This window comes from Apteryx mantelli, chromosome 22 (assembly GCF_036417845.1).
Source record: "Apteryx mantelli isolate bAptMan1 chromosome 22, bAptMan1.hap1, whole genome shotgun sequence".
NCBI classification, from domain to species: domain Eukaryota; kingdom Metazoa; phylum Chordata; class Aves; order Apterygiformes; family Apterygidae; genus Apteryx; species Apteryx mantelli.
Genome location: NC_089999.1, coordinates 10,527,439 through 10,547,844, shown reverse-complemented (window position 1 = coordinate 10,547,844; position 20,406 = coordinate 10,527,439). Strand labels below are relative to the sequence as shown.

General features: G+C 45.0%; 3 protein-coding genes across 3 annotated transcripts in view; 1 reads left to right on the top strand and 2 right to left on the bottom strand.

The window, feature by feature from the left end:
- Positions 1-1,647: 1,647 nt before the first annotated feature.
- On the bottom strand, positions 1,648-3,772 carry UBB (ubiquitin B). Its single transcript, XM_013953849.2, has 2 exons — positions 3,679-3,772; positions 1,648-2,970 (listed from the first exon to the last, which is right to left on the bottom strand). The coding sequence occupies exon 2, from the start codon at positions 2,962-2,964 to the stop codon at positions 1,819-1,821; it is 1,146 nt and encodes a 381-aa protein (XP_013809303.2). The 5' UTR covers positions 2,965-2,970; positions 3,679-3,772; the 3' UTR covers positions 1,648-1,818.
- An 8,809-nt stretch (positions 3,773-12,581) lies between these two features.
- On the top strand, positions 12,582-15,862 carry CENPV (centromere protein V). Its single transcript, XM_067309941.1, has 5 exons — positions 12,582-12,769; positions 13,734-13,832; positions 14,642-14,711; positions 15,124-15,238; positions 15,597-15,862. Exons 1-5 carry the CDS (start codon positions 12,582-12,584, stop codon positions 15,719-15,721), a joined length of 597 nt encoding a protein of 198 aa, XP_067166042.1. The 3' UTR covers positions 15,722-15,862.
- A 1,129-nt stretch (positions 15,863-16,991) lies between these two features.
- The window catches only part of PIGL (phosphatidylinositol glycan anchor biosynthesis class L), a 63,430-nt gene continuing 60,015 nt past the window's right edge, over positions 16,992-20,406 (bottom strand). Inside the window, exons 6-7 of the mRNA XM_067309444.1 lie at positions 18,784-18,917; positions 16,992-17,623 (exon numbers count right to left, since the gene is read on the bottom strand). Of these exons, the coding sequence (XP_067165545.1) occupies positions 17,525-17,623; positions 18,784-18,917 (233 nt within the window). The 3' untranslated portion in view covers positions 16,992-17,524. The remainder of the gene's footprint in view (positions 17,624-18,783; positions 18,918-20,406) is intronic.

The window sequence follows — 20,406 nt, the reverse complement described above, 5'->3', positions numbered from 1 at the left end:
AGTAACTCAGTACCACGTCTCCTCTGGAGATTAACTCAGGGAGTTTATATACTACTTAAACAGCGGGATAGCTAGGCTGTTACACCCAGACTGAGATGTCTAAACTGAAAAAAAGCACAGAACAACAGAAAGGCAAAACAAAAAGCAATTATAGGAAACAAGCAATCCAGGGAAAACATCTCCAGCACAGAGAAAAGTTTTCCATGGGACTATGCCAACTTTGCATTAGATTTCTGCTAGCACAGCTATGTATACTAGTCAGGGAAGAAAACCCTGCTAAAAAACAACAAAAAAACACTATTACAGTTTATAACCAGCAAAACTGCATCTTTGACCTACTTTGTTACAATGGGCAGTTTTTTTGAATATAGAAGTGTAATTTGTTTGCTACAGCTGCATCTATGCTAAGAATGCCCTGGTAATATAGGAGCATTACTATACCACAGGTATCCCCAATAAACACTGTCAGCAATATTAAATGGAAGAACAAATTTTCATCAGTAACCCTACAGTAGACCAAAAAATAAAAATCAGGATGGTGCATAATACAGAGTAACCAATAAAAAGCAAAGTGCACCAGCAAAGAAATATTGTGTACATAAGTACATGGGTGCCAAGACTCAGCCTAAAAGGTTAAACAGCTGTCAAAATTCAAAACAGATAGGGAAGACCCTCACAGCTTTCATTCTTGCAACACCCTTAGTTTCTATAAAGGGGGACTTGAATGATTAAGAGCAGCCACTAAATACAAGTGAAACAAACCAATCCAAACCAGAAGTCTCCAAACAGCTGTTCACATTGTGTTTTCTTAATCCACCTGATAAGAACAAGTCAGAACTCCCTAACTTGTGGCATTACAAGTGATTTAAGAATTCAGATTTTGTGAAAACTAGCATTTGACTCAGAAACCCATTAAATTTCAGTCACATATTGCCAATCAATATTTAAGGCAGAACATTGGGGGGTTTTTTTGAGCTAATGTATTACTGCACCCTTCCAAATTGCCTGTAGCATGCAACTGCATCAGCACTAGAAATGAGTGCTTCCTGCAATTATTCCTTCCCCAGATCATAATCCACAGTTAACAGAGTCAACCAGCAGAGAGACTCACTCCACCAGCTATTTCATTCAATTTGCTTAGAACAGGCTGTCTCTAGACTAGATATTACACTTCCCCCCCCCACCATAAAAACAGAACTGTTATGTTTGCCAATATAGCCTCCAAAGAAGCTACTGAAACTTAAGTGGCTTCAGGCAGATGTCAAGCAGTGGATCTATTCACACTCACTTCTCAAAGTTAAAATGAACCAGTTTAAACATCACAACTTGAAAGCTACAACAAAAAACACCCCCAAAAAACACTGCACTGACACTCATATCTTCTGAGCCACCTTTGATTGGCCCAACTGTGGTTTTCTAGAGTCTTTAATCAAGTGTACTATCCTACTTGGAAATACAGATCTTTGTTCTTAAGTTCTGGGAAGAGGGTACTAGTGCTTAAAATTAGGCTTTAATCCACATTTGTTTCATCCACAATATCCTCATTACACAACCAAAGAGGCTTAAACTGCCATGGAAGAAAGCCACAATAGGCATGTCATTTAAGTGCACCAGCTTTACTAGCTTGAATTGAGACAGACTACAAAATGATGTGCAACATGAAACTTTATTAGCATTTAAACAGACACTTGAGCAGACACTCCAGCAGTTACTTAAGCTTGCATTAACCTTGCATTTAATTTAGTATTAAGACATTAAAGGACTACAGTGCAAAAAACAAATGCTATCGGCAATCTTTTAGAGCAAGATACACAATAACTAACAGCCACCCCTCAGACGCAGCACAAGGTGCAGGGTGGACTCCTTCTGGATGTTGTAGTCGGACAGGGTGCGCCCATCTTCCAGCTGCTTGCCAGCAAAGATCAGACGCTGCTGATCAGGGGGGATGCCCTCCTTGTCCTGGATCTTGGCCTTGACATTCTCAATGGTGTCACTGGGCTCAACCTCGAGGGTGATGGTCTTGCCAGTCAAGGTCTTCACAAAGATCTGCATGCCACCCCTCAGACGCAGCACAAGGTGCAGGGTGGACTCCTTCTGGATGTTGTAGTCGGACAGGGTGCGCCCATCTTCCAGCTGCTTGCCAGCAAAGATCAGACGCTGCTGATCAGGGGGGATGCCCTCCTTGTCCTGGATCTTGGCCTTGACATTCTCAATGGTGTCGCTGGGCTCAACCTCAAGGGTGATGGTCTTGCCAGTCAGGGTCTTCACAAAGATCTGCATGCCACCCCTCAGACGCAGCACAAGGTGCAGGGTGGACTCCTTCTGGATGTTGTAGTCAGACAGGGTGCGCCCATCTTCCAGCTGCTTGCCAGCAAAGATCAGACGCTGCTGATCAGGGGGGATGCCCTCCTTGTCCTGGATCTTGGCCTTGACATTCTCAATGGTGTCGCTGGGCTCAACCTCAAGGGTGATGGTCTTGCCAGTCAGGGTCTTCACAAAGATCTGCATGCCACCCCTCAGACGCAGCACAAGGTGCAGGGTGGACTCCTTCTGGATGTTGTAGTCAGACAGGGTGCGCCCATCTTCCAGCTGCTTGCCAGCAAAGATCAGACGCTGCTGATCAGGGGGGATGCCCTCCTTGTCCTGGATCTTGGCCTTGACATTCTCAATGGTGTCGCTGGGCTCAACCTCGAGGGTGATGGTCTTGCCAGTCAAGGTCTTCACAAAGATCTGCATGCCACCCCTCAGACGCAGCACAAGGTGCAGGGTGGACTCCTTCTGGATGTTGTAGTCAGACAGGGTGCGCCCATCTTCCAGCTGCTTGCCAGCAAAGATCAGACGCTGCTGATCAGGGGGGATGCCCTCCTTGTCCTGAATCTTCGCCTTGACGTTCTCAATGGTGTCGCTGGGCTCGACCTCAAGGGTGATGGTCTTGCCAGTCAGGGTCTTCACAAAGATCTGCATGTTGAACTGCAAAATATGAAAATTTCAGCTTCAATTAGCTTGTGAAATAAACAATCACATAACCTTTATCCACCTGAAATAAAAGTCACTTCTGCTGCCTCACATCTAAGAAATTTAAAATTTCCATTTAAAAGGAAACCTTCTATTAATCCAATCACTTCTACAGGCATTCTCGTGTTTTCTGCTCTCAACCAATTAAACCTCCTTTCGAGTCTCAGGCTGCTATGTTTGCCCCCCTATAAGAATATTTCTGAAAAGGGAGCTCTTGCCCTCCCTCACATCACCTGCCCACCGATCACCAGCTTCTGGGTACCATGGTGCCCCCCCCCCCCAAATCCCCGCAGCAGTGCGGCAGAGCAATGAGCCGCGACCCGCCCCCAGCAGCTGCTGCGGAGCCTCACCAAGGCGCATCGCACCAGTGGCCCTGCCCCGCTTCCCCCCCGAGGCAGTGACTCAGCAGCCTATTTCCGGGGAAGAAAACGACGATGACCTCCACCATTTCACTCTGCTACTACTCTCCCTATCAAAGCAATTCGTTTTTCCTCCTTAGCCCCCAACGATAGCGTTTAGACAAACCGAAGGCTCTGTACACACTCCTGCGCCAATCAAAAATACTGACCGCGAATACCTATTCCTGCTTTCTACCTCCCTACTCAAGAAAAAGAGCAATACTGCACTTCCAGCCCCCCCACACCTTCCCACCACTCGACTCACGTCTCCGGCCCTGGGACTTGCTCGCCTCCGACACAAATCTTCTTTCCCGCAGCTGTTATCTGCCCGGGTGACGCAGACCCACCCATATTTATACGGTTTACCTCAGGCAGGTCCCGCCTCCTCCATGGTGACGTGTCCCTCCGCCGCTCAAAGTAGTCCCAAGTAAAAGACCACCGCCGTGAAAAATACTCGTCTTTGACCCACTCCGATTCCTCTTCAAAGGGACAAGGGGGTCCTGTATATTTCGTGTGAGAACTCGGACCCCCGAAAATCGAGAAATTTCTCAGGGCGCGGATGAATTTCGAGGTGCGGTGAGGTGGGGATAAGAAGCACAGGAAGTTTGCTGACGGTAGGCGGGATTTTGGAGGCACTCGAAGTTGATTGGTGCAGAAGTAGGAAAAGAGGGCATTGATTGGTTGATGGGGAAAGAGGGAGGAGGAGGGAAAAGGAGCTGTGAGGAAAACTCTGGAAGATTCGGGTGCTGCTGGGCGCTGATTGGTGCGCAGTGAGGTAAGCCCTGTTGCTAGGGTGGGCCGCTGTGCGGGGGCAGATTTTGCTGGGGAGGAGGCGGTGTGCGCATGCGCGTTCGTTCTGCTGGGCCTGGGTGGGGGCGGGGAGGTGCGTTGTGTATGGCGGCGGCGGCGGCGGCGGCGGGGGGGGGGGGAGAGAACTCGGGATCCTGTCAGGACTGGGACTGGGACGGCTTCTTTAGGCCGTGTCTCAGCCCCAGGCAGTGCTTAGGGAAGAGTCTGGAGAGGAGAGGGTGAACGGTGCTCTAGAGAAGGATGGTTTGCCCTTGGTTTGTGCTCTGTGTTGACCTACAGAGTTACCACAGTGTCTGCGCCCCTTCCCCAGGGAAACGTAGCATGGAGTATTTACTGCTGCGTTCTGGAACAGTCTGTAGAGCTAGCCCTGTTTTACATGGCTGTGAAGAAAGGCCAGGAAGAGCAGAAATTAGTTAGCCAAGCTGGAAAATGACGTTATTCAGAAATGAGTCGAGTATTTGTGGCTCCTGGCTTGTCACCCTCGGTACCGGCTGAGTGTGCCTCTGGTCACGCGGCCCATTTCCTGAACTGCCCTTTGAACCAATTTCAGCAGCCTGACAACTTAATCTGTTAATGCGAGGCTGCAAAACAAGCCTCTGATGAAATGCTGACATTTGAAATTCAAACGGCTGTTTACTTGTCTTCAGAACAGGAAGCCAATCGGGAACAACTTCCTTCTGTGAGCTGAAGTGGAAATGCTTTTCATGTTAATTAAACTTCATTATACCTTTCAAACTGGCTTTTAACTCATTTTATATCGTGTTATATCTGCAGTATGCCAAATCCAAAAAGGTTTTCATGTGGTACTGCTTAAATTGGGGCAAGTTCCTTCAGTGAGCCCAAATGAACTTGCTCGTAAATCCTCTACTCCCAAAGCAGGCATGTGAATAGCAGGATTGAACACAAAGTTATACATTGTATGTGTTTCTCTTGATTAAAAAAAACACCTTTGGTTTTCTTTCCCATAACAAGGCTTGCATCTATTAGGGCCTCCCAGTTTACAGTGAAAAGGGAAAAAAAAATCATCCAAAACACTAATTGTTCACAATGTAAAAATAGGAAGAAAAGAGAGGAAAATGCCAACTAGAAAAGTTCAGAGACAATTCTGTGGCAATAACTGACATCTGAAATATTCAGCTACATAAATGTAAGCCAAATTGTAGATTTAAGCAATATTACATTTGTTTTCTTTATGCTGCCAGTTTTGCTTGGTGCTTCTAATAGGTTTGTTTTGTTTGCATAGCGCCAAAGTAGCTAAATGTTTGACCCAAGGCTGGCCTGGGTATGCTGCCCATCTCACACGGTGTGCCAGAGAACCTTGTGTCCCCAGCCAAACAATACCTGGGAGTCATGAAAGGAAGGACATGAGTAAATAAAAGTGATGTTTAAAAATGTGAAAGGCCAGATCTGCCAAGCTGGAGATTAAGTGCAGGCTAATCCAAAGGCCCAGGCTTGGGCACATCAGACTTTTAATAAGGATTTTACTGTGCATTTCTTTCTGTTTGTTTTTTAGTCTCCTCTCTAGAGCTCAGGGAAGCATAGTGCTTAAGAGGGCTGGAGGAAATATTAAGAAGGAGGAGAAATTTCTTTCTTTTTCTTTTTCTTTTTTCTTTTTTTTTCTTTCATGTGCAAACCAGAAAACACAGGAGTCCCTCCTTATTTCTTCTAAGTATGACTAAAACCTATGACTAAACTGCTCTCACTATTGTTGTTCATTTCACACAGAATCACAGAATGGTTGAGGTTGGAAGGGACCTCTGGAGGTCGTCTGGTCCAACCCCCCTGCTCAAGCAGGGTCACCTAGAGCACCTCGCACAGGATCGCGTCCAGGCGCGTTTTGAATATCTCCAGAGAAGGAGACTCCACAACCTCTCTGGGCAACCTGTTCCAGTGCTCTGTCACCCTCACAGGGAAGAAGTTTTTTCTCATGTTCAGATGGAACTGCCTGTGTTTCAGTTTGTGCCCGTTGCCTCGCATCCTGTTGCTGGGCACCACTGAAAAGAGTCTGGCTCCATCCTCTTGACACCCTCCCTTCAGATACTTGTACACATTAATAAGATCCCCTCTCAGTCTTCTCTTCTCTAGGCTAAACAGGCCCAGCTCTCTCAGTCTTTCCTCATAAGAGAGATGCTCCAGTCCCCTAATCATCTTTGTAGCCCTTTGCTGGACTTGCTCCAGTAGCTCCATGTCTCTCTTGTACTGGGGAGCCCAGAACTGGACGCAGTACTCCAGATGTGGCCTCACCAGGGCTGAGCAGAGGGGGAGAATCACCTCCCTCGACCTGCTGGCAACACTCTTCCTGATGCAGCCCAGGATACCATTGGCCTTCTTGGCCACAAGGGCACATTGCTGCCTCATGGTTAACTTGGTGTCCACCAGCACTCCCAGGTCCTTCTCTGCAGAGCTGCTTTCTAGCAGGTCAACCCCCAACCTGTACTGGTGCATGGGGTTATTCCTCCCTAGGTGCAGGACCCTGCACTTGCCTTTGTTGAACTTCATGAGGTTCCTCTCCGCCCACCTCTCCAGCCTGTCCAGGTCCCTCTGAATGGCAGCACAGTCCTCTGGTGTATCGGCCACTCCTCCCAGTTTTGTATCGTCGGCAAACTTGCTGAGGGTGCTCTCTGTCCCTTCATCCAGGTCAAAATTTTCTGTTTAAGTATTCAGAACAACAGATCAGAATAAAGTCCCAAGAAGATGGGGTCTACCATGGGCAGTTCTTTAAATACCTTCTCATTAATGGCTTCTGAAAAATTCATTCTTCAGGGAAATGTCATTACTCAAAACAAGCACAGGCAGCAACATGCTCACATTGAATGCAGATTCCATTTTTAAAACAATTATGGATGAAATTTGTCAAGTCCATTCAAAAAGCCCCATTATTTTCCTTGGTTAACCTACTGTCAAAATTGCTAAACAAAGATTTAGGTTTTGTGCACACAACCCTAGGGTCTAGCAGGATTAAACTAATCTCCACAGACTGCAAACGACACTACGCAGGCCACCATTAGCATTTTGCAACCTCCGCTGATCGAATTCATTTAATTTCCCTAACTATTAGTCTGCAACGACTATCTACGTGCCTGTGCAGAGCCCGCCATTTTTGTTTGCAGATGGATATAGAGACCTTCTTACTTAAACACCTCTTTTCTTCCTCCTTGGCTTTTTCTGTGTGGTAAACTCATGTGGTCAAAGTGTTATACACATGACATCTGCACAGATTCTTTACAGTACTTTAATGATATTTATTATCAAGCTGAAAGGTATTTTTTAAAAGTCAAAAGACTGTGTTTATGCATCATGGGCCAGATTCTACCTCGTTTTCCTACACTGCATGTACAGAACAACCTCCCAAGCTGGAAGTGAAGGCCCTGTAATTTCATCCATGGCAGAATTTGACCTTTACCTCAGAATTTCTTCAGAAAATATTCTACTACCTGAATTTGATACAGACAAAGGAGATCTATCTGTTTGTCCTTAATGTTGTGCTAACTGTTGTGGTTATACAAAGCATATGTATTTAACATATATATTCCCCTTTCTCCAATAGTTCTAGGTGAATAATAATGATCAAGCAGCTGACTGTGAACTGCATATAAATAAATGCGAAGCTGAAAAACAGAAATCCAGATCCTGTGACTGGCCTGACTGCACAGGTGGTTCCAGCATTTGCCAGGGCATGGGGCATGGGGCCTGCGGCCTGCAGCTGGGAACACTTATTCCTTGCTATGTGGTTTCAAAAGTAGGTCATTGGGCAGGAGTACAAAGCAACCTACTTTCAGAAGAGAAGAAGCTGGGGTCACAAGAAATGTTTCTGATAATTTTGTACATTCTGGAACACAAGCTGTTGGTTTATATGTACACTGATGTCTTAGCAACAGCATATCATTTCTGCATGGGCAATGTCAAATGAAGCAATCTATTTATATTTAGCTACAAGGGTTTAACCTGGGACAGGCAGCTAGTCAGAGGATTTGAATATGTGTAGCAAGTTCAGTTCTTTTCCTCAGATTATAATAGGACTACTTGCCAAAGGGAAAAACAATGTATATTCCTATCTCACAATATTACTCACACCTGCCTTAGGTCTCTCTCGCTGTGTATGACACGTGATAATTATATTTACCTCTTTACATTTGTGAAGATAAAATAATATTTTTAACATGCACTCTTCTCCCCAAACCCGTAACACTGCAATAAGGCCCAGTCTCGGCTGAAGTTCCACCACAAGACAAATACAGCTGTGGCGTGTTACTGCTTGTCCTTGTACTGTCAGGCTCAAGAGTTACAAAAATATGAGTCACAATTCAGAGCACCATGAGATTGCTTTTTATATCATGAGCTTACCAAAAAAAGACAACTCTCTGAGTTCTTCTGTTTAATGCTAATGCTAAAAATACCTTAAACTAACAAAGTTTTTAATAAGCTACTAACTTCAGGAGCTGAAGGCTTAAGAAAAACAAATACATACCCAGATCTGTAGTAAAATTAGAAGACTAAGCAATACTCATTTATCTCCCTGTTAGTTTAAAGCATAGTTCGACTTTGCAGGACACATGAGATACAGCTTTGTTTTAAGATCTGGGCTGCCGTTGTAAACATGCTTGGGCACATCAGGCTGAATAGGTCTAGATGACCCAGAGGAAAAAACCTAGCTGTGTGACTAATTATGCCAGCACTCGTATCATTGCTAGGACAAATTTTGCAAGCGTGGGATATTTAAGAAATATCTGCACAGATTAAGTTTAAGAATGCCTAAAGAATTGTAATGAGAAATTAGATCAGCAGAAAGGGAACAAGAGAAAGCGACTGTTCAGGCTTATGCTAGAGAAGCTGGGACTACTGGTTTTGAGACCCACTTAGAATCATCTGCTCTACATTTCTTCTAAAAAAACCTGCTCTTAAAACTAGATTTGTAGAAAACAAACATAGACTGTTTATCTCCTTTGGCTTTAAAGTGTTTAGAAAACAACATTTAGCAATTCTATATGCTTCTGATTTAAGGAAACTTAAAGGTCATTTTATAAAGACACCAGTAACCTAAAAATACAGGTTTGTTTCTGCATGTTATGCCAGTGAAAGCTACAATAAATAACTAGTTCTATTCTAAAAATTACTTGTCTGCATCTTCTCAGTCTGTTTATCTCCTGCTTGTGAGTCTTTTGGATCTGATCCAAACTGCACTGCAGTGAAGGAAGTCTCTTTGTTCATGCTCTCTGCGTCTGAGCCAATTTAGCATGTAGTTTCTGCGGTGAGGTTTTTCAGCAGCATAGCAAAAAAGCACCTTGAAAAACAGAAAGATAGAAGGAATAAGACCTAGAATGTTTTTAATCATTATTAATAGAGTATATATATTTCAATAGAACCTCACTACCTAGTGAACAAGAACAAATACTGCCAAAGCTACTCTGTACAGCCTCTGTCCATTGGCCCAGAGATGATACTTGTGGCCTGTATTTTGTCTTCATATTTTTCAGATCCAGCTTGGATCCCTTAATGGTGAAGAGACTGTCCAGAATACTTTCCCCTCCAAAATATTAAAGACTAGAATCCAAGTGCTTGACACTTTTCTCTACTGCACAAATTGTATGGTGTTAACTACCCCAATTCTTTTAAGTATGGTGTTAGTTATACACTACTTTTAGTTCCCTGCTTGTTAGATGAAAAGAAAAATATCTTTACTTCCTAATTTCTCTTTAGCCCACAGACATGTAGCTGCTTTCAGTGCTTCTGCAGTGAAAATGCCCTTACAGGCAGAATCTCCACGCAGGCTGCAGGCCAGATCTGCATAGCTGAGTCACTGTTACACAAGCAGAGCAGGGATGGCACAGAAAAGTACCTTTGTACTTTAGCACTGAACCACGTCAGCTGTCAAGGGGCCTGAACTCTGAATATCATAAGACACCTAGAGAACAAACAGTGATTTACTGGAATTTTCTTCCTCGTCCTTCCCATCATCTTTCTGAAAATAGTAATTCCTCCTCCATTTTGTCGCTGAAGCTTAAGAGCAAACATTCTTCATCAAGCTTTTGGCTTCTACTAATATTTGGCAAACACTGCATCAGATCTGGAAGTAATCAACTTACCAGTGAAAGGTGTTAATTCTTTGGGCACTGGGGAACAGTTGATGCCCAGGTACACTGACAATACAGTGTGCAACCACTGAGATCTAGGACTTGCAGTCAGAGTACCTGTGAAACACGCCATTACCCAGACACCCACTATAAAGCCCTTGTATCATTTATTTATGCGAGATCCAGTTTTGAGCTTTAAGAGTGCTTTGTAGTAAAAAAGGACAAATGGCAAAAAGGAGAAAATATTTTTTACTATGACCTTCTGAAGTAAGCCTGCATTTAGCTCTTCCAGCTGGTCTTGCAGTTCTTTGTCTTGAAATGTCATTGGGGAACAGAATTTGGCTTCTCAAAACACTTTCTACATTTAAAATATGGTGAACTGTTTCTGGAGCGGAGCAGAGAGTGACAGGTTCCCAGATACTACCCAGACTGCATTTTCACTCTGGTTTTCATACCAGAACCCCCTTTTGAGAGTGTACAAGTGCCAGTGGCTCCTATACAGCAAAGGGGAGGCAATTGGTGTGAACTGATCAGTAACCAGCCCCTAAAATTTGTTCTGACTTTCAGTTTAGTGCAGTTATTCTTTTTGGAAAAGGACAGACCACTGCAGGCCATACCCGCATTAAAGGCAAATGAAGCCATGCTGTAAACTGCACAGACTCGATTCCGGTTCATGGTCTCTGGTTTTGCCTCCATGACTTTTCCTCCCGGAATATAAGGTGACTCATGTGGAATCTAGTGTGACTAAAGAAGGTCTAGGAGTGGTTCAGATCAGGAGCTATGGACAGACGTTCTGGCATGGGTCAGAATTTGTCACGTAGAGCATATTAAAAATGGTTCCATTAGGATGAGTAACCAGCACAGAGCTTCACATGAGGAATAACAGGAAATTGTAACTCAGTGCCCTTTCTGGCCATTAGAGGAGAGAGGTGCTGAGCCATGGGGCTGTTATACCAGTCCTGTCGTGTGCCATCTCAGTAGGCAGCCTACACGCTGTAGTGGCACCTGTTTAAAGCTGTTTTCCAGGTCAGAGCGTGCTGATAGTTGTTTCATCATTGCCCAGTTGCTTTGCTGTATTCACGGCCAAGATGTCATTGTAGGTCAGGGAAATGACCCTCCAGGACCCCTTCTACCCATTACCAGCCTGGCAGCTTGTTTACTTCTTTCTCTGCTTCCCTTCTTAAGCCCAGGAAGACATTAAGATCTACTAAAAATACAAGTTTTTGATTGGGGTTATAACTCAGGCAAAATAAATTTCCACTCTTGAATGCTGGCCACAAAGATTCAGCCTCACAGTGTGTTTTTTTTTCTTACCAAACATGACTCGGACCCCAAGTTCTTACACTTCTCCCCTGCATTGACAGGTTTTACTTGAGAAACAGCTTTGTCTTTCAGATGTTCAAACATAAGCTTTTGTAGGTTGTTATTTACCACAAGAGAGGTGCTTTCACATTCTCCTACGCTTTATAAAAAAAAAATACTGGTATAGACTATCTTAATTGTTTTCCTTTTTTACTTTAAGACTTTGGCCACAGAATTTGTGAAAAGTTGTCGAGTGGGAATCACGTTCAAGCACGTTTGTCTGGAAGGCGGCTGTTGTGGTTTCAAACCGCAGGAAGGACAGGGACCAAACACACTTCTGAAGGTGCCTACTGATAAACGGCAGAGCTGTGGAACAGCAGCCCTGTTTCTAGAGGAAGGTGGGCGCATAGCAGGGATGTGAAGCACTATGCTTTCAACAGCACCTGAAGTCTGCAAAGCACCTTGACATCCTTCAATATGTGAGGCATCGTATTTATAACTGATGCAAACACCTTATGCTAATGCTCGTAGAATAATGCTAGATGACTGGCATTTCTACCCTTAAAAGCTACTGTGCAAGCCAGGAGATAGATGTACTGAACTGGGCTTCCTGCAGATCGGCAGCTCGCACCCACACCTCCTTCCCGTGCACCTGGGCAGGCGGCAGCGGGGGGCCCCGGTCCCACGGGTGCGATGGAGCCCGGTCACCCGCCGCCCCGGAGTCCCGGTGCGATTCGGGCGCTTTTCCTCCGCAAAAGCGTCGCGCCTTTGCGACCGCGGCGTCTCCGCGTCGGATGCGGGCGGCGCGGCCCAGCCCAGCCCAGCGGAAGGGAGCGCGGCGCGGCAGCAGCCCGGCCGGCCGCCGCTGGGGACCCCGCGCTCGGGCCGCGGGGGCGGGATCCCGGCGGGGGGGGGGGGGCGGGCGGCGGCCGGGGCCCCGCGCGGCTCTGCGGCGACCCCGGGCGGGGCGGCGCGGCGCGGCCGCATGGGGCGAGCGGCGGCGGAGGCGGCGGCGCGGCGGGCGCGGCGGGGCCGCGGCAAGAAGGGGGAGCGGGCGCTGCCCCCCGGCCGCGGCCCCTGGGAGCTGGGGGCGCAGGGCGAGCGCTGGGCCGCCTTCCAGGAGCGGCACCGGCTGAGCTGCGAGGAGGCGGCGCGGCTGCTGCTGGACGCCTAGTGAGTACGCGCCGGGCAGCGCCCGCGGCTCCTGCCCCTTAGCGCGCCTTCCTCCGGGCACCGCCGGTGCACGCGGGCTTCTGCAGAGCTGCGGGGAAAGGGGGGGGGGTTCACCCCTCCAATGGGAAAAGTGGGGGGTCACGCTGAAGCTTCCTGTGTTTTAGGGTTCTCCCCTGAAAAATGCCCCTGCTGGTGGCACAGTGCGGGATTTGCCAGGCTGCGCTTCTGAACCTCTGCCCGTGTCTTGTGCTCTTTCCAGCGCACAGCACATCACCGCTGCACTGTAATCCGTAATTGGCCCTGGGAGGGAAAATATGAAAGGAAAAGGATTTTCCTTTGCCGTTTGCATTTAACCTGGCGTGCTGCTTCTGCTAAGTTCCTATGGAGGAGTCCTAGGGCAGAGGGAGAAGCCCAGGCTCAGAGATTCCTTGAGTCATGAAGTTCCTCTGCAAAATTTAAAATGCAAAATTAAATGTACCTCAAGTATTTTATAGACTCTGCTGTTCCCAGCTTTAAAAATGCAGGAATATTAATAATGCTGGAGCCAACCTAGCAGAGTTGTGGGAAAATTCAGTTCCCAGATCCAAGAGTGTTGTTTTGTGATAATACCACTCATTTCTATGTATTGTTTACTGAAAATGCTGTAGCCTGGGTCAGCATTTCGACCTGAACTGTGGCAGCGGGGGCCTATGTTTTGTATTGCAGTTGCAATGTACACTACCTGAATTGTAGCTCTTCTTCTCTTCCCACGGTTTTAATTAAACCAGAAATGCAATTGCTGAGGAGGACAAAAGAATTCTCTATCACAGTCTGGCTATGTTATTAGAGTGGATACATTTTCTGGTGTATTGCAAATGCTCATGGCAAAATTGAGTAATGTACTGTATAGCCTTAAAGTTTTCTTGGCCAACAAGAAATGTATGATCACAAAACCTCTGTCTTTTTTTGTTCTTCCCCTCTCCAGTGAATACAGAGGTTTGGTCAAACACACAGGAGGCTGCCACTGTGGAGCTGTCCGCTTTGAGGTTTGGGCATCACCAGATCTGCATGTTTTTAACTGCAAGTGAGTATTTTTTGGTTGCCTACTCTAATATACAAATAAAGCTCGTATGTCTTTCCAGTGCCTTAGAGCTAAGAGAACATAATACAATGGCAGAACATCCTCTGACCTGTTTCCATAGGGTATGTCCCTAATCATGTCCACATCCAGTATGGGATCAGTGCTGGTGATTTCAGGCGCCGGTTCTCTGGGAAGGACTTCAGGTTTCACATCCATGCTCATGCAGAAAGTGAGAAAGAGAGATCTAATGACTACAGGTGCTCAGCAGTGTGCTCAAAGCACATCAATCCTTTTTTAATTTGATCTTCCCAAGTGAATGCTAAATCTCTGACCACATGTGCTTCCAACTGCAAGTGTTTGATTTCAGCAATCATCCCCTTGCCTATAACTGGTTTGCTTCTGTCTCATATGTAATGGCTGATTTTTATTTTCTTGTTTGCAAAGTAATTAATGTTGGCAAAGTTGGCAAGCTTTGGTCTGAAAGATTAAATGGATTTCTTAGGGCTACGGTTTGCCTTTGATAGGTCTGCTGAAAGTTGTGTATGTGAAGAAAAAACAGCATATAATGTTTGGTGTAGGTGAATGCCTTATCTGTGTACGTGGGTAGGGTCAGTCTGTTCCGTGGGCGTGCTTAACCAAACACACTACAGATATTGTGCATCTGCTCTTGCCACTTACCTCTGTGATATTAGCCAGGAGCCATTTTATCTGTCAGTGGAATTTCTGTTGTCAAGAAGTCCGTGGTAGATCTGGTTGTTGCACTACAATTTGTCCACTGCTTCTAGAAAAGTCTTCTTCTTTCTCTTTTACAGTTGCAGCATTTGCACAAAGAAACTGAACAGACATTTCATCGTCCCAGCTTCGCGTTTCAAACTGCTGAAGGTAGAGTAAGAATGCAGTAAGAGCACGGGGAACATGAGCAGAAAGAATTACCTAATCCATGTGATCCAGTGTTACCCTGAAAAATGCAAGTGGCACCCAGTCTTCTATCTTAGCCTTGCTTGTGGCTGGTTGGGGAGAAATGGTTGAATTTTATGCCGTTTGGTGTGGGTGTGTTAGTGCCTATCATTCAGTGAGCTGAAATTAAAGCTTTAGCAGTTCTGAGGCTTGACTGGGATGGCCACATGCATGTATAGAGCGCAGACATTCAGAAAAGGAGCACGACTGCAGAACTCTGTATCTCAAGTAAAGAAACAGGAAGTGGTATTTTTAATTTTACATTTCTTAGCCCATAGAAAGCAACAAATAAATCCATTTACGTAGAAAACTTACACTGCTTTTCATTTCTGCTTAGGGTGCTGAAAATCTGACAACATACACCTTCAACACACATCGTGCTCAGCACACGTTCTGCAAAACCTGTGGTGTACAGAGCTTTTATACTCCCCGCTCTAATCCAGATGGTTACGGTAGGTAGAAAGAGGAAACTTGGCAAATTGTGGTAACCAAAACTGACTACCAAGCAAACTTTGGATAAGGACTCCATTGGCTGCTAACATGCCAGAAGTGTGCGTCTTTAGAGTTTGCTCCTAAAGTGCTGAAGTCTAGAACTGCAGCCTGAACCTGCAACTCCTCCATAAGAAAAACTCTTACCTATGACTTGTGGGCTTCTGCCCATGACAGGTTTCTCATCTATGCACCTCAGCCTATAGCATTAGCTGGATTAACAGCATTTACCATCCCCTGAGATGCCCAGTCCAGAGTGGTGCAGACATCTCCCAATCTTTAGCTATGAAGAGCAGGTTTCTATCTACTCTCTTTTCTCAGGAATAGCTCCCCATTGCCTGGATGATGGCACTGTGCACAGCATTGTCATAGAGGATATCAATGGCAAGGAGTGGGAGAAGGCAGTGAAGGAACATAAGACCATCAAAGACATGTCAAAACCCTGACATTCCTTCCCAGCAGCTGAACATGGAGCATTGCCATGGAACTGTAGTTTGGGCTTTCTGTGGTGAGGGTTGGCAAAATCAGTCTCTTTGTTGCTGTCACTATCTGCTTTCTGTTTCTTAAATAAATCTTTGTATGCTGCCTGTCCTGTCCATTTGTGACTTTGTTTTCAAACTACCTCTATTCCATAAGCCACCCCAGGGATGGTGTTTTGGTACTTTGCTCTTAACTGTGATAAAGTTTAAATCACAGTACGCAGAGCAAAGGTGAAAAAAAAATATCTAATCTGGCTTGTATGCTTGGCTTGTGTGGACATTTCCCAACTGTGTTTCAAGTCTGGCTTATAAAATTGTCCTATACAAGATAATCTCTTGCTTAGGACATAATACTCACACTGGTCTTTCTCCATTGACTTCAATGAAGTTACCATGGATTTAGAGTTAAAGGAGATTTGCAAGAGCTTAGCAGGCTCAGTTTCAGCAAAGCATTTACACAGGTGCTTAGCTGTGTGCAAGAAAGCAGCCACTGAAGTTATGCATGTGCTTAAGCACTGTTCTGCTTAAGCCTGGACTTACTCATAGTCTGAAGGCTGAGTAAGCTTAATCTTAGGCACTGAGTCATGGCCAGGGAACAGAATTCAACCCTGTCAGACTTTTATAACAATGGGCAGGTACTTCTAGTACAACCAGGAACTTTGCTGTGTTTGGGAGGATGGTGTACTCACAGCAAGAGACCAGGAGCTGGGAATTTGGGATCTGATCTTGACCATGCAGTGACTACCTGTGTAGACGCAGGAAAGGTGTCTCCTGCAGATGTGAGCACACCTTATTAATGAGTGCAAGCACTACAGAAATGTTGAATACTGCTGACTTTGCTTCAGTATGACCCTATGAAAACCAGAATCACTAGTAAAATCTCTGTATAGACTAAGAAATTAAACCATTGAAAGCTGGTGTCTCCTCCACTTACCTTTAAACAAAGAGGGAGAGGATCTTTAACCCCTGCACTTGTCTTTTAGATAAAAAGAACAGCTTTTGAAACATCTCTTGCAATTTTTATCTCTGCATGTCTATTCAGTTAAAGACTTAGTTACAGTTTGGCTCTCTTGTGCCTTGTTCTTACATCCTGTTGAGACTCCTGTGAGTTGTTCTCAAACCCCATGTTCTGAAGCAAGAAGAAATGCTAGTGTTTCATGAGGGACACTCTGGGAAAGTCAAGCCTGCAACATAATGTGGCTGAAAGAAGCAGTGGGACCAGCAAAGATCAGTGCAATTAGAAAAATTCACATCATTTCTGATGTTTTATTCAAAAGATTCGACTTTTAAAAGACCTGACTGACTAATGCAGGTCCTGTGGTCCTGGTTTTATCTGTGGAAACGGCATGATCTTGAAAAAGTCACTCCTGATATTTGTTTTTTACAAAAGCACCAAGTAAGAGGCAGGACTTGTCAAGCAGTCTTCACAGCTATTTCTTCCTGGGGAACAATAGTTTGTGCCATATATTATATAATGCAGAATACCATTTAACTCCTAATTAGGTTAATCCAAATTTCTTATCCAAGTTAAGCTTCTACAGGGAGAAAATTGAATAGCTGTTAAACCCTGTTCATCTCTCAAAATATCAGGCAACAAGATATTCAGACAGAAGTTCATACAGCCTATTGTTTGCAGTCTGAAAGAACGCTACACACAGAGAATCCCGGCCTCTTGTGTGCATAATAGGTGAGTTTTCTTCAGTGCTTGGTCTGGCACAGTCTTTTTTCATCTCATTCTCTCACACCTGAAGGTGTGCGAGTGTTGTCTTTTTACAGAAGGCGGAGTGAATTGATCACCATGTAACGTGAGAATAGCATGTAGAGGTGGCGAAACCAGAGGAGCTGGCTGTGATGACACCGCATGGCTCTCTAGAAGGAAAAATAGTTAAGAAAGCTTTACAGGAACCTTCCAAACCTAATGTTAAGCACAGCTTCCTAGGCCTCCTGTAAGGTTCACTACCAATTTATAGGACAGCCTGTTTTCAGCAAGCAGGGAAAGAGTAGTCAGGGGTGAAAGGCTGCCTATTTTGTGGGGTCACAGGGCAGGGAGAGGCCTATATGGCCCTTACGTGGCTGGTGCTGTGCTGCCTAGTGTTCACATGGGTCCTGCTAGACGGGACATTTCCAGCTGCAGATGGGTGCTGTGACACTTTCCTTGTCACATAACTCCTCCCCGCTATGTGATCTCATGCCTGGGTGTTCACATGCTGAGGAAGCAGAAATCAGATAGGTGTGCATCTGAGAACATGTTGCATGCTGTTTCCGATCATACACTGCCAGCTGAAACTTGACTGAATCTATTTATAGTGCACCAGCTTAAAAAGGTCAAATTCCAGGAACAAAAAGCACAAAGGAATAATGGTACCTTTATCAGAACAGTTTCCATACGTAACACTTTCTTTTAGTAGCCTCAAAAGCAGGGAAGTTCTGCGCATGTCATTTGTGGATTAGCAGGACTGTTTGCTGGGCAAAGATTTACATGCTATGGAAGGGGATCTAATCAGATTTTGATATAGGGAACTGTGGACTAAATGTGTGAGATGTCATGCAGTAAAATAATCAAAAAAATGCACAGTAGAGAAGGGAACTTCTTAAGAGCTTTGGATCATGAGTTCACAAGCTCTCTCCATCTTTAGTTAGAGCTATGATCCAAGGGCACTGTTCCTAACATGTAGTCATATCAGTCTGAGATAGGCCAGTCTCACATCCAGAATATTGTCTGCTGGATCCAGTCTCTTCTGAAATATATCTTACATCCTGGACACAGTGTAAAACTCTGTCAGTGCACTCTGACTACCTCAGATCTCTGAGCTGCAAATCTACTCAGCCCTGCCATGCTGTCCACACAGCACATGGAGCAAGCTGTCCATTGACGTTTCATAAATTACTGAAGATTGTCCATGTATGACATTTATAATCCACGTGTACAATTATTTGTAATGTTCTCTGTGAATGTGACACTTCTGACTAAAGCCTTTACAATGATGATGAGCTATTCAGACAGGTTTGGCAGGTACCATGCACCTCACCCTGGCTTGTTCAGCCTCCTCCTCTGTGAGTATGAAGAGTGCATCTCTGGACAGGAAGCAGGAAACGGGCACATCCAGGATGGAGATGTACTTCCGGAAGAGATTTACTGATTCAAGCGTGAGCACGTGGCATCCTAGACAGAGAAAGAGGATGAAGATTTCAAAACAATTATGTTCTTGTAAGGTGCACATCTCTCTGGGCTCAGCAGGTCTTTGCAGGCTTGCCTGTATTGCTGCCCATGGAGATCCTTTTCATGCAAAAGGGGAGCAGCTTCTAGTCATGCTTCCCCAGGATCTTTGTGCTCCGTGCACGTTTGTGATCATTTGTACTGGTTCCTGCTCTGTATGTGGTCTGTGGAAGGCAACGCTAGTTCTGAATAACAGAGGTTTCTTTGGCCTATAATTTAAATGATTCCTACATATTCAATAGGCACAAAGGGAAAAGCACAGGAGGGCTCTCTGAATGCTGGCACTGTATCATATAATGGAAATTTAAAATAGCAGTCCCTGGTTCATCTACAATAATGAGATTTCCCTTTTCTGCTCCAATGTGTAGCTAAAGAAAAAAATATTTACAAGATTCAGGAGTGGCTATATCAAATATTAACTCATCCAGGCAGTTACACTTTAACAGAGTTCCAGAATTCATTACTTAGATGCTTGCAATGAAACAGATGAAGGGAATACGTATAAAGATTCTACTGATGTGCATTTGTTTTCTGTTTTAAAGAGCCCTTTGAACTCAAAAGTTAATTGCTTTTTTTTTTTACCATAGCTAAATTGTCCTCACTGATGAGATCAGAGTTCCTGATGGTCCCATTAAGAGCATGTAGCTTTAAAGGCAGCTGCTTTGGGATTTGTTAGTACTCAGATGCTGCTGTGATTATGCTGCACACTTCAGGAATTGTTTTAAAGTTCAACAGAAGAGGCCAAAGTCACAGAGATGGTCAGATTTGTGATTAGATTTTCTTCAGTGTGCCCTTAAACAGTGAAATTATACCGAGGAGACAAAGAACAATGCTGAATTGTTGCACAGGCTGCCACCGGACCATTTTAGTGTGTCAGCCCTGCGCTCACATGTCTAATACTGCTTAAGCTGTTACATCCTGACCACAAAGTGAATTGGTGGTGCTGAAATACCTCTTGGCTCTAAAATATAAGCAGGACTTGTGTCCTCCCAAGGAAAAAGATTCTCCAGAACAGGGGAAGAAGCAAAAATCTCTTCCTAAAAGAGTAACTATGCAAGGTGTGTTTGTGTGAGAGAGACACTGAGGTCTACGCCGATCTGCCATTGCTCAAAAATCTCTTCCCACCAGGATGCAAAGAGTCAACCTGCTGCTAACTTCTCTACCTTGGGCATTAGGTAGACAGGTTTATAAAGATTCTTCAATCTAGCCTCTACCAAGTCTGAGATAGAAAAGCAAAACTTGTTGCTTTTATGGTGAATGAATTTCCTGGAAACGCAAAGGAAGAAGCCTCCAAAGGTCTCCAAGGTAGAGCATGGTAGTCAAAGATCACCATCACCATTCCTTCCCCAGCCAGGGGCCTGTGACACAATTAACCCAGGAACAGATGCTATACACAGGACAATCCTCCATGAGTCCCCCTATGAGTGATTTGTGT

Bases quoted from the DNA above. Each gene is read 5' to 3' on its own strand.
- CENPV (XM_067309941.1), top strand. From the start codon at position 12,582: ATGGGGCGAGCGGCGGCGGAGGCGGCGGCGCGGCGGGCGCGGCGGGGC. The intron at 12,770-13,733 runs GTGAGTACGCGC...TCCCCTCTCCAG, and splicing joins CGGCTGCTGCTGGACGCCTA to TGAATACAGAGGTTTGGTCA. The intron at 15,239-15,596 runs GTAGGTAGAAAG...CTCTTTTCTCAG, and splicing joins CTCTAATCCAGATGGTTACG to GAATAGCTCCCCATTGCCTG.
- UBB (XM_013953849.2), bottom strand. From the start codon at position 2,964: ATGCAGATCTTTGTGAAGACCCTGACTGGCAAGACCATCACCCTTGAG.